General features: G+C 34.1%; 1 protein-coding gene across 1 annotated transcript in view; it reads left to right on the top strand.

Annotated features, from left to right (window-relative positions):
* Positions 1–13,150, top strand: part of LOC142353214 (uncharacterized) — a 712,302-nt gene extending 699,152 nt beyond the window's left edge. The window contains exon 21 of the mRNA XM_075405443.1: positions 12,137–13,150. Within this exon, the coding sequence (XP_075261558.1) occupies positions 12,137–12,459 (323 nt within the window). The 3' untranslated portion in view covers positions 12,460–13,150. The remainder of the gene's footprint in view (positions 1–12,136) is intronic.
* The last annotated feature ends 215 nt before the right edge of the window (positions 13,151–13,365 follow it).

Here is a 13,365-nt window from a genome sequence, read left to right as displayed (position 1 = left end):
CTCCAAAGGTTTGTTATCAATTTGAACACCGACAATCCCCTTTTTAACCCTTATTTTATGCTGCCATATTTTAATTGCTCAATTGGAGTCATGCCTGATGTTGTGCAGAACATTTGGAAATAACATAAATTCTGTGCAATGTTAACGAGGATTCTCGGCCATATGCGTTTGCACTATGTTACGACTCCTGTCAACTGAAAGCTGTGCTCTATTCTCTAGCTAATAGAGCACAAATTGCAATTTTTTTGAAGCAAAGTATAGAATATTGGGACTTAAAAAAACTATAATTATACAGTCCTGAATAAGTAAAACAAATCTTTTTAATAAATGTTGATTAAAAAATGACAAAAATTTGCCATCAATTGCTATAAGCATTGGTTTTTGTCAGAGAACGCTCATTAGATGTTATTGGAGGATTTGACAAAGAAAAGTAGCCTCATGAAATGATTTCGATAAAATGGGGGAAAAGTTTTTCTGACGTTTGGTTACAAATTGCTTCTAATATCGTAGTGGCAACACCTAATATAGGTGAAGTCTCTTAAAAATTGGTAAAACAATCAGAAGGTTTGCATCACTTTGAGCATTTAAGCGATTGAAAGTTTTTCCAAAAAAAAATTTTGCTGTCATTTGCAACCCTCTGACCAGCCATGTAAATCTTATTGTATTAATAACTATCAAATGTACTAACGTTTTGTACTATTGTATCAAAGAAATGGCAAGGATTCAACGAAAGGAAACGTTAGTTCAAAATTTTGAATTTATTGTTTTTTCCTAAAATTTCTTTTTGAAATTTCTCGGAGTGCAGGGTGACATGCTGAGAACCCGAATTGCCCAGTACTTTATCATTGCAGCATTGGTCATCGATCGTATCTTATCAACAAAAATGTTTGATATAATTAGACCAAAAATAGTTTTGGATCATTTTTGAAAACTTATTGAATGTTAATTTAGGATTTTGAAGTTGTTTTTGACCACAAAATTTTTAAAAACACTCGTGGTAAAAATTACACCAAATAATTGCACAAAAAGTTGAGTAATTTAGTACGACGTTGAAAGAAAGTTCCAGAATGAAATTTAATTTTTATAAGGCGCCCTCATCTCCTCAGCGGGCTACCATTGCGTTAAAAAAAATTAATATTGTGAATCCAAATGTTTCGCTTTACCTTAGTTCAATAATTCTCAGCTTGCTTAACTTTTTCTGGGAATTCTTTTTGAATTGTCTGAGCTGCAGCTGACGCAGCAAAATAACCCAGAATCAACGGAGTCAGTATCAAAAACCAATTCGAAAATAGAAACGGGATAATCCCATGATGATGCAGCAAAAACCTAGATATAATCAACGGAGTCAGTATCAAAAAAAAACGAAATCGAAATAGGATAAACCCATGGGGAGCAGTTTCAGATGCTCGATATATAAATTTTGTTCATATTTGTCTCGGTTATCTGGTCTAGCGTTTTTATTAGTGCTAATCACTGTATCCTCTCATTAGAAAACTGGATTATGTCAAATGACAAAATCCAATAAAAGTAGATCGCACTGCAAAAATGTATTTTGTTTAAGAATCATTTTTTTTTCTGTCATTGATTTCGATTAGGAATCAATTGAGGTTATGTTCCAGCAATCTGATGGATACGTTTAAAAAACGGTTTCATAAAGAATTTACTTGAGAAACGTGAATCCTAGCTCATATAAAATTTAAGTAATTCAGTCCGCCATTGAAAGAATGTTCAGGAATGAGAATTTATATTTGATAGCCGCCCTCTTCTCAGCTGGCTACAATTGCGGAAAAATAACTTTCTGCATGTAAATGTTTCGCTTTACTTGCGTTCAACAATTCTCATCGTGTTTAACTTTTTTCTGGGAGTTTTTTTGGATTGTCTAAATAAACTGCAGTTGACGGAGCAAAATAACCTAGAATCAACGGAGGCAGTATCAGTAAACGACTGTCAAAATAGAAAAGGGATAAACTCATGGGGATGCAGCAGAAACCTAGAATCAATGGAGTCAGTATCAAAAAGAACGAAATCGAAAATAGAAATGGGATAAAACCATGGGGACCAGTTTTAGATGATCGATATATGAACTTTGTTCTATTTAATCTTAGTTATCAGCTCTAATGATTTTATTATTGATGCTAATCCCTGTACCCTCTCATTAAGAAATTGGAGTATGTCTAATGACAAAATTCAATCAAAGTAGCTTGCACTGCAAAAATGTATTTTGTTTAAGAATCTTTGTTTTCTGTCATTGAATCCCATTGGGAATCGATAGCGGCTATGTTCTGCAATCTAATGGATACTTTTAAAAAAGGTTTTATATAGAATCTAGTTGAAAAAAAATCAATTTTTAAATTAAAATTAATTAAATTATTCAAGCTACTCCTGCTTAACGGCTTTTTATGCTTTGTCAACATTTTTGAATTTCTATGCAAAAAAGAAAAGACTGGGAGATTATAAGTGTTTACTTTTTTCCGTCGGACATTTGAAAATAGATGGTAAAATGTGATTTTTTAATATTTAATTATTTCTGTGAATTTCTCCCGCAATTTGTTACGGAAAACCTCATTCTCTTGTAGCAAGAACTAAATTGGAACAACCCTTCGAGTAAAATTTTATGATGTAATGGCTTTGTTCAGAACCCAGAAATTGAAGAACCCCTTAATCTTGGCAAAAACAAAATTCTAAAAACCCCTTTGTGTATATATTCACTCTGAAAGGGTGTTCGAACGGTACCACTCATGGTTTTCTCCGAAGGATGGATATTTGCAGTGGTCAGGAAATGAAGAGCCGAAAAGCCGAGCTGGTATAAATTTCCTTCACTCGTTAAATGAGGTCGGAACAATAATAGTCGCTATGCTTAATTTCGTTCTACGAGAAAAGCATAAGTGTAAGGAGTGCCTAATCTGATGAGCGTTATTTAGATCTGAGTATCATTATAAGAAACTTTTAAGCGATGCTCCCAGAAAAAGTTTATAAGTGCAAACTAATGTTGCGACCATTTTTTATAACTTGTTGTCTGCCTTTATTTGTCACCAAAATGTTACTTGTTCTCAAACAAAATGTGTAGCCATTATTTGGGGTCTATTGGCCCCTTTTTCAACGGGGCTTAATTTTGATCTGAATGTGAGCAGCTGAAGTTAATTGCAATCATTCTATGGTGGCAGAGGCTCCTACGAAAGCTATAATAAGTCAAATGGAAAATGAATTGGGAGTACCCAGTTTAAATCGAATCATTTGTGATAATCAACAGCTATTCAAATGACTCCTCTGCAGCAATAAAAACTGAATAGAAAAAAAGACAGAGAAAACAGAGAAAAAAATGGTGTTAGGGCTGCGATGTTGTCAGAATACTTCTTGGACATATATTACTTTTAGAATCTTACTTCAAAATTTAAGATCAATTCATTGAAACTTAATGATCTAGATCAATTTATAAACCGAGAGAAGTCAAAACCTGATGTGATTGCATTATCAGAACCCTGTTGCAATCAGCATACTTCCAAAATGCTTGCCAGTTGAATGGATATGGCCAGTTGTTGAGGATTGACAGGGAAAAAAAGGTGGAGGTGTAGGATTTTTTATTAGGCAAGGCATCAAAGTTCAAATTAAAGCAATAACAAATAACGAACACGTACAATTTTTGACAGTGGCGTTGTTAGGATATCAAAATGAAAAAGTGATAACTGTTGGTTATAAAACTCCAAATTATGGTATAGATGAGTACATAATCGTTTGTTAAGAACACGTTAATAGGTTTATTATCAAACCGGAAAGTGCAAATTTTTTCTGGTGATTTCAATTTAAATGTGGTTGAACAAACAAACAAAATTGACGAGGTTTTGCATTTTTCTTTTGTACAGGACTTCAAATAAAGAATAGATCAGAACAGACAAGAGTCACTTCTTGTACGGCAACATGCCTTGATATTTTTTTTCACGAATTTTGAAGCCTCCGTAAATGTCAAGGATACAGTGATCTCTGACCACAAAGGAGTAGAATTGAGCTGCAAGGAAACAAGAGTTGATCCGGAAATACCAGACAAAAAACCTCATTTTAGGCCCCTGAAAAGAAAAAACTTAAGGAACTTAGGTAAGATTTAATTTACATTATTGCAAAAAAACTGAGGAAGAGAAATAAACTACATTTGTTTTCCAATTTAGATTTCAGTTGTACGGATTTAACGAGGATAATAAACGAGGAGTTGGAACAGTTCAAAAAAGCACACTAACGAAAAATCCAAATAGGTTCAAAAGCTTTTGTTGGATAACCAGATCAAAAATCTGAGTCTTAAAAAGCTTGAAGCAAACCAATGATTGAAGAACGAACAGTCTGCTGAAAATAGAGAATATAATCAGCGTAGTAACCGTCTAAGAACCTAACAAAGAAAGCTAAAATAGAATTTTGTGCACAAAATTGAAGGAAAAGCAATTGAAAATATAATTTTATTTTCAATAATAGACGATATTAAGGGAAAAACAAGAAGAAGAACATTGATAACCTGAATGCTGATTAAATCAATAAGTATTTTGTTGACTTTGGTAGGAGTTTATCTGAAAGTTGTAATCTGCCTTCAGATCTCAGCCTGGTCAGAACGTTAGAAAATTCCATGTTCTTATCTAACGTCGCAGCCAAAGAAGCTTTTGACAATATCAAGCAAATGCCAAAAAATTTCAAATCAACTAATTAAGTTCATCAATTTAAGCGTGTGTGTAGCCTATGCGAAATAAATTAATCGTTGCTTTAATGAGGGCCATTTCCCTAAAATGCCAATGATATACCTCTTTGCAAAATTGGTAACGAAAATTAATTCGGTAATTATAGACCAAATCACTGCTCCCAGTTATTTCAAAAATTGTTCAGGAATGTCTACAGAAAAGGTTGATTTCCTGTTTGTCCAAGTAATCAGTGATAAACAAGTCTTAGTTTGGATATCAGGCAAAGAAAAGCACAATTGATGCTGTGTCGGAGGTTGTTAAACCAATAAGATTTTCTATGTGCTTGAAAGAAAGTTACTATGGGTTTTTATTGATTTATCGAAAGCTTCTAATTCTGAGACATGAAATATTGCTCCAAAAATGTTTTCCGTATGGTTTGAGGGGGAAATTTTATGACATTCTTAATTCACATTTGACCAACAGACCGCAATGTGTTTCAATTAGCGAGCAACGACCATACTTTGAAAGCTTTTTTGTGGTGTACTGCAGGTTTCTGTTTTAGGGCCACTTCTGTTGACTTATGTAAACGATTTGCCTGATTTTTGCAAAGTGTAACGTAACTATATTTGCTGGTGATTCAAATGTTTACGGAAAACTGGATGATGGAATTAATGATACAATAGAAAAAGTGACAGTTTGGATGGAAGCAAATAAGTTAGCCATTAATAAAGATAAATGCAAGTTTTGGTGGTACTTATGAGACACCTGAAATAAAAATTCCTGATTACAACATCGAATTTGTCGATCACATTAATTCTTTGGGTGTATACATAGATAGTAAACTGAGCTTCAAATCACACATCGAGAAAGTAGTTAGTCGGATGATGAATTCGTTAACAGCGGCCATCTATCAGTATAAAAATAAACAAACTAGTCCAATTATACAAACTTTGCGTTCAACCAGTATTACAGTATAGGGTTTTTTTGTATGGAGTGGCCAATAAAGTAGTCGATGTTCAATAAAGTGAACAAATTAGAGTGGCGGCAACGCAGAATTTCTCGTTTGTTATTTTCAGCTAAGAGAATGCAAAGCATTGACGAACTGCGACGTAAACACATTGTTTTCCGTAAAAGAGTTACACATATATGAACTGAAAAATAACTTTTTCGCCATTAACATCCAAGCAAATTATTAAAAAACTTGTTTCCTGAATTAAATGAAAAGAGTACCCAAAAAAATGAAAAAACTTATCTAGTCAAAACACAATTTTTGCAAACGAAGCAAAGAATTGAGTCACTCATAAATAGATTAAGTAGCATATATAATGTTTTAACTATAATGGATGGATGTTTTGTTCAAAAACTCGGCTCATTTAATGCAGAGGATTCAACAAACTCTTTACGTTGTTTTAGAGACTCATTTGTTATAAATAACAGATTTTTTGTTAACTTTTTTTTGTAAGGAATAAGGTTCTAGGGCTAATGCTTTTACTTGAATATTTATCGAGCTGCATTTTTTTTGTAAAATTGGTCTGTCAATTCGACATTTTCTAAAGGTTTATTAAAAAAGGGTTTTAGCAGGGTTTACAAATTAACTTGAGAGGGTTTGAATTACCAAATAAGTAGACTTTGAGAAGAAAAAATGCAGCACTTGACAGGTCTATTGACCTTTTGATGTCCTTTCGAGTTTTGTTTTGTTGTTTGTAAATTTATAAATGCAAGCAATGGAATAAACTCGAGAACTGATTTAGTATTATTATTTATGTTAGAGTCGTATCCACGTACACTTGAACACACGCATACACGCACAGCATTATGAGTCTTGATTATTAACCCCAGGCCTGATAAGAGCAGCAATTAGGCTAAAGTTATATTTACTTGTGCTTTAAGTGGTTGTCTGTACGTCGAGTAAGACTGTCTTAAGTCGTGTAGAGCCTATGAGCCTTGCTCTCAGAATTTGTGCTATAGAGATTGTCAGTGTGGAACTGCTTTTGTGAATGTGAATTTGTTCGCATTTTGATATTCTAAAGTTGCCCTGGGAGATTTTGACCAGCTACAATTCAGGTCTTTACAGCCTTTAAACGCTACATTTACATGATGGCTGGACTTTACTGTTATAATTATACAATCATCAATGTAAAAGTGCTCATTCTGTACATTGGACAGGCTTCGGAAAACATAAGTTTTATCCATCGGTGGACGAAAACGTGACAAAAGACAATAAGTTGGGATCTCTATGGGCCAGTCAAACATTTTCGAGGATTCAAATTGGGTTACTGGATAGTACTTGAAGACAATGAAATGCTTCTAAAGATATTAATATCACGAGTTTTAGCATTATTTCAGCAACGAATTTTAGCAAAATTGTTTAGCAATTGTTTTCAATTTTTTGTTAATATCATTTTCTCAGTTTATCGATCTTTAAGGGCCTATGACTCTTTTTAATTGCTCTTGAACGAAGTTCATAGCAATTATTGTAAACGTGTTGGTCTTTTTTATGCAAATTTTTCGATTGATCATTTTGCGCTTTTCTTCTAGAACATTCTTTGCCTTCTCGAGTGACTTTTTCACGCTTTCGTTCATCATTTTCGAATGCTCTCTAATGCTCTCATTCTGAAGTAAAGCTTGTTGCTAATATAAAGTTGTTTACAGCATAACAAAAACAAGGGGCTGATAGCCGAGTGGTCAGTGCATCTCGTTATGGATCGGGAGGGCAGTGGTTCGAATTCCGGCGGGGTAAAAAGGTTTAAAAGGTTTTCGACATTAGTCGGTTTATGTTTAGATCTTGCAGATGAGTTAGTGGACAGATTCGAGATACGATATGTTTTTGAGCATATCAATATTAAAAAAGTTTTAAAAACAATTAAGTTCTGCATTAAAATGTTTCATTTATTTTTTAGAATATTTCTCGAATTTATGCATTTTGGTGACAAAAATACATTTTCAAGGCTTTTGCTTGAGTTAATGGGTATATTTATATACATCAAAGTTGACGTTCAGTTTGAAAGCTCCAGGAGATTTAGCAATGATTTTATTTTTGTTTAGTTTTTTATTATTTCAGTTTCTCAACTTTTGGGACTGTTTCTCTATTTGTGTGGCATCGTTTAGTTGATCTGCTGGCCAGAAACAGTAGTTCAGATTCAATACCTTGGATTGTATTTCAGGACTGGTCCTGCTATGTTTTTAAATTCGCTTTACTTTTTTGATCACCCTTTTGGTTTTACATAAGACGTTGGTACGAAGCTTAATTAATAGCCTTCAGTTTAGAAGCTGAATTATTTATGGTTTTGGAATCTAGCAAACTGCACACCATTTAAATTTTGTACAAACGCTGCGAAAAAGTTTCTGTCAGTTTCTTTCTTTGTTATTCCTGTGTTTAAATCCCGATGTGCGTAAAGGGCGGCTATTCCGGAAAATTGCCAGCAATGTTTAGTTTATTCTAATGTTTGGACTGTAATTGAATTCTTGTCCTGCTGTTTTTTATTCGTTTTACGTTTCAATGACGTTTGACAAAAGTCCCAATTTTCACGTTTGTTTTTATACTTACATCTCTCATATTTTGCACTGAGTGAACTTAAGAAGTCATTGAGCAGAATTAGGCAAACACATCCAAGATCAAAAGGTGAAATCAAAAGAATTGGGATAGACCAATAAAGCCTGGGCTCTCAAACTTATGGTTAAAGACTTGGACTTAGTACATTAACTTATCAGAGTTCCTCGACGTTAACTGCTATCTGGTGGTAATATTGAGGTTTTTTTTCTATTTAGAGGATGAATTCACCATATTGGATCTAACAGCTAAACTAATTGTAGAACTCTTTTCGACAAAGAAAAAATAGGCTGTTGTCAATCGCTCTTCTTTTTCTCTGCTTCAGATGCAACGTCTGTCAATGGGGAAAGAGGGCCTTTTTTGGCAATTCACGGTCTATAGTTTTCCACATTTTTTTAAAAGCACAATGGGTTTGGGTTTTATTGGTACGTTGAAATACCAGTTCAACATCTTTCGACTTTTTGATATCAATGAGGATTCAATTTGAGACGTAATTTTAGTCACGTTAGATGGGAAGTGGGAGCGGAAAAGCGAATGGTCTAAACCTTCGAATTTCAAATGAGTTTCAAATGCCAATGGTTAACTATTGGTGTCGAACTTTAATGCTGTCTTCAAAAAAATTTATGAAGAGAATTTTTGAGATTTGCCCCTGTTTTTTTTGTCAATTACTCTCAAACGAAGTTTGCAGCGTTTATTTTAGTCCTCTGGGTCTTTTATGTGATTTTTGCCTAAATTTATTGTCTGACCCTTGGATTTTTATTTTCGGCCTAGAAAAAGGGATAAACCGGTAAAGCCAGGGAAGCATCAACTTCTAAGAGCCTTTCGACTAAATAGTTTCCTGGTATGCGATTACTCAGGCTCGCTCACCCCGTGCTCCTTGAAATAAGCATATGCTAGATTCTGACGGAGATAAATTATTGTTATTCGCGTGAGATCATTTTGTCCGACGGTAGTCGATTATTTCTTCGTGTTGTCTTATTTATCGTTTTGTATCGATAATGAAGGTTCTATTGGTTTTCTAATTCGACAAATATTCCGCTGTATCTTGTCCAGTTGATAGTTTTTTTGAGTTTTTCATTTTTCGCCATGCTTTCAAAAAATTTTGTGTTCTTTTCAGTTTTGTCCGTACCCGTTGTTGGTTGTTGTCTTATTGCTTTGTCTGAATAATGACGTGTCGAATTGGTTTAATATTGATAGATCAACTTTTCATTAATGAGCCGTTTTTAGTGTTTTTTGTTGCGCTATCGCTTAGTCTCAGTAATGAGAGGTCGCATTGATTTAACTAAGCTTTTTTAGTTTTTTTTGAATAAATATCTTAATTTTTGTGACCTTATCAATACGTATTCTCATAGTGTTTGAGTATTGTCCGTATTGTTCTATGTTCTTTATCGCTTAGTCTTAATTATGAAATGTCCCATTAGATTAAAATATTTCAATTGATTTATTGTGCTGATGACTTCATCACTGTATTCTCAAAAAATTTTTGTTAATTTTTGAGTTTTGCACGTTTGTGTTGTTGTACTGGTTGTCTTATTCCGTAATCACAATAATGACAGGTCGCATTGGCTTTCTATGGAACATAATAGGTGTTACTGATTGGTTTTGTACATGTCTAACTGTTTCAACCATTTTTTTCAGTACTTAGTTCTTAAAAAATATCTGAGGTTGTTTAGCTTTACTCCTTATTAATAGCCGCCCTCATCTTCGCAGCCGGCTATTATAGCGCTCCTATTTTTTTTAACTTCGTCGAATAAAAAAATGTTTCACTTTACCTCATTTTGCCGCCTTTTCAACATTTTGCGTGAAATCTTTTTGACTTCTCTAGGCTAGTTTCTCTCTTCTCTCATTCTGCTAAAAGTGATTTTGAACATCAGTTGCTCAGCAAAGCAATTCAAAATGAACAGAGTTAGTACAAAAATGGATGTCAGAAATAGAAACGGGATAAACCCATAAAGCCCAATTTTAGATGCCCGCTATTTGAACGTTGTTCCTATAAGTCTTATTTACCATCTCTAATTCTTATTGTTATTGACAGTAGCCCCTGTATCCTCTCTCTAAGAAACAGAAGTACGATATGTTCAACCACGAAATGCCATCAAAATAAATCGGACTTCAAAAATGTTTTTGTACAAAAATCTTTTTTTTTCAATATCTTCTGTTATTTCAATCCCAATCATGCTTATTGGAATCAACGGCGGCTATTTTCCGGCAATCTGCCGGGTATGTTTTTAATTCTTGTTGCGTTCATGTCTCCTATTGTCTAATGACATATCAAACTGGCTCTTAATCGAGGCGCTCTTGCAGTTTTTAAACGATTTGAAGTTATATATAGTGGTTTAAACTCCTGAACTGTTTGTTTTATTCGAAGTGATTTCTATGATTTGCTTTTGTTTTTTTTTGGTATCAGCAATGAATTGTCTCATAAACATTTTTACTTGGCTAAAATCAATCAGTTTGGTGTCTAAAATGTAAGAGCTGAGCTTATTTTAATTGAGCATCATATTGCACGTAAGGACTCAGGCATCACTAATTTTCTCCCAAAAATGGATAAAAAGATTTTGAATTCTTTTTGTTCAATTGGAGAAACCGATCATGCCTGTGAACAAAGACTTAATGTTGAAAAACTTAGTGCTTCAAGTCAAACACAGTTTGCTAGGGTATACTGCTAATCCAAACGTTTGCCAGAGTGTGGTCAACAGAGGCTATTTTCCTGCAATCTTTGGCTTATTTATCTTTTGTGTTTTGCTATGATTTTTTGAATATCAGAGAGTTTTTCTGTCAATTATCAATGAGTTCTAATAATTAGGTTGATAGCGAGGCCTTTAGTTGCTGTAATTCTTTGAATTGTTTTCCAGGACTGGCCCTACAATATTTTTTGAATTCGGCAAACGAAATCTGGTTTCGTATCATTTTAGTTCACAGCTTGTTCAACGTTTTGCGTGAAATTGTTTTGGCTGTTCTAGGCTTGTTTGATGATTCGCTCATTGTGCTTAAAAATTGATTCTAAAAAAGAGCGGGATTAACCAAAAAAATCCAAATTTTAGAGGCCTAATGTTAATTGTTATTGATTCAAATCCCTGCATCATCTCATTTAAAAAACAAGATTATGTCTACCTGCAAAATCCTGTCAAAATAGTTCGCTTTTTAAAGTAGCTTTATTTTGTACTACAATTAAGTTTTAGTTTTTTTTTCTGTTCTTTCAATCCCAAGCGGGGTTATGGGAATCATAATGGTTGCTATGTTTCTGATATCTGGTTGGTATGTTTTTCATCATGTTCCCGCTACAAATTCTCATTTATACAGGAGTTGGTTAGTAACGCAATATAAAATGAAGGTCCAAAAACAAACAATATGGAACTAGAAACGCCACAGTTATAGATGCTCATTGCTTAACTTTGTTCGGATCTATTATTTGCTACTACTTCTAGTTTTTATTTGAGGGTATTGTTACATTTTTTCTTTTAAATTGACTTTCCCCGTCAGCCAAATACTGCTTTTACTATATTTGCCTCAATTATTGGACGGTTAATTATAGGTTTTTTACTCTTTCGCAAGTTCGGTAAATAATATCAACTGAAAGCAGTTCTCGTTTCTTCTGTAGGAAAATCTAATTAAAGAAAATCCTTTATATGCTACACCGATGAGATTTTAATTCTCGCCTTTTTAAATGGTAGATATGGTTTTTGTTCGGTGATTTAAAGTGTGATAGACGAACTCAGATATATGTGGAAATCCGGTCAAAATAATTTGTTGAGCAGCCCCCAACTTACTGAGCTTCTGAAGCTTATAAGACCTCATGAATAAAAAGGTTTTGAATCAACCACTTGCTAAATTAGTATTAAACCCGGTTAGTGAATGGTGAGCTTTGCTATTAACGTCTAACATTGTCTGACATATCATGTCACTGGAACTGGCATTTTGTCTATTTTAGACATCAACTCGGAGAACGGATTGAGAAACAGCAGCGAGGATTTGGAAAAGAATGGAGCAGATAATATGGACAGAAAGGAGAAAGTCAGAATATCACAAAGGTGGAAAGGCAAACAGAAACCACGTTTGGCGCACCAGGACTCAGTAACACCCCAAGGTGACTATACCGATGTGAACACAAGGCAACCTTACACTGGAGCACAGGGTTCTAGGCAGCCACCTCCCCAGGCACCAAGCGGAGGGGCAGGCAATTCTGGCACTGGACAGAAGATCGCCACTGCTGATTCGATGCGACGAAATCTCCCGGCTGAGAGCTCGGTGTGATTGAAATAAAACGACTGTCGGCATGAAAAAATTGCTTCAACTTTTGCTGGGATTAACTGACTTGACCAAAAAAACTATAAAATGCTTTCAATTTTACTTTGAAACGCGACGTTAGATGATTGGTCTAGATAAGGCGTAATCAAGACTTTGGTTTTGTGATTGAATGCTAGGTTGTGATAAATTTAAGCACCCATGCATAAAATCGAGCCGGGTGTTGTAAATGAAATTGTTAAAAGTGACTGAAAAATCATTGATTTGGGCTTTGACTCTAGTAATCGACATGCCTCAGATTTGAGCAATCTATCGTGATGAACTTAATGAACAAACAGAAAGCTGCTATGGTTTAGATTTTGGAATTTGATTCATTCTGTAGAAGAGGCTTATGTTGTGCTGTTATTGAAAATGGACATTATTAATGCACATTAGATGGCTTTTGTAGTTTTCTAAATTTCTATTTTTCCACTCTCTTATTATATAAACTTTCTTTCTATCATGCTTGCAAATTTATTAATTGCTTCTGCCTTTAATTTCTATCTCATGCTCTTTTATTCACTCAAATCAAACTAATTAGCTCATTATTAATGTAAATTAATTGATCCCTCCTTACATTTTTTGTATCCCCTGAGCTCAGGTGAAGGATTCATGGAAAATGTCGTAAAGTGCTGTAATTAAGAACTGCGATAGCGGTAGTAGATCATTAATGATTGAATTCTCTCCTTTTAGACATCTATTTTGACCACACAAATTTTTTCAGCAAAAATTTGACAATAATTCATTTTGACAACAAAAGTTGATTTTGAGGACAAATTCCTGAGATTTTTTCTTTGGTATGCGAAAGTTGCTTTACTCAGGCATTAAAATTTAGTTAGAATTGTTTTGACGGTTATTCGATTGAGATAGTCAATT

The sequence above is a fragment of the Convolutriloba macropyga genome, chromosome 14 (genome assembly GCF_964194025.1).
Source record: "Convolutriloba macropyga chromosome 14, txConMacr16.3, whole genome shotgun sequence".
NCBI classification, from domain to species: Eukaryota; Metazoa; Xenacoelomorpha; order Acoela; family Convolutidae; genus Convolutriloba; species Convolutriloba macropyga.
This window is presented reverse-complemented; position numbering and strand designations above follow the sequence as displayed.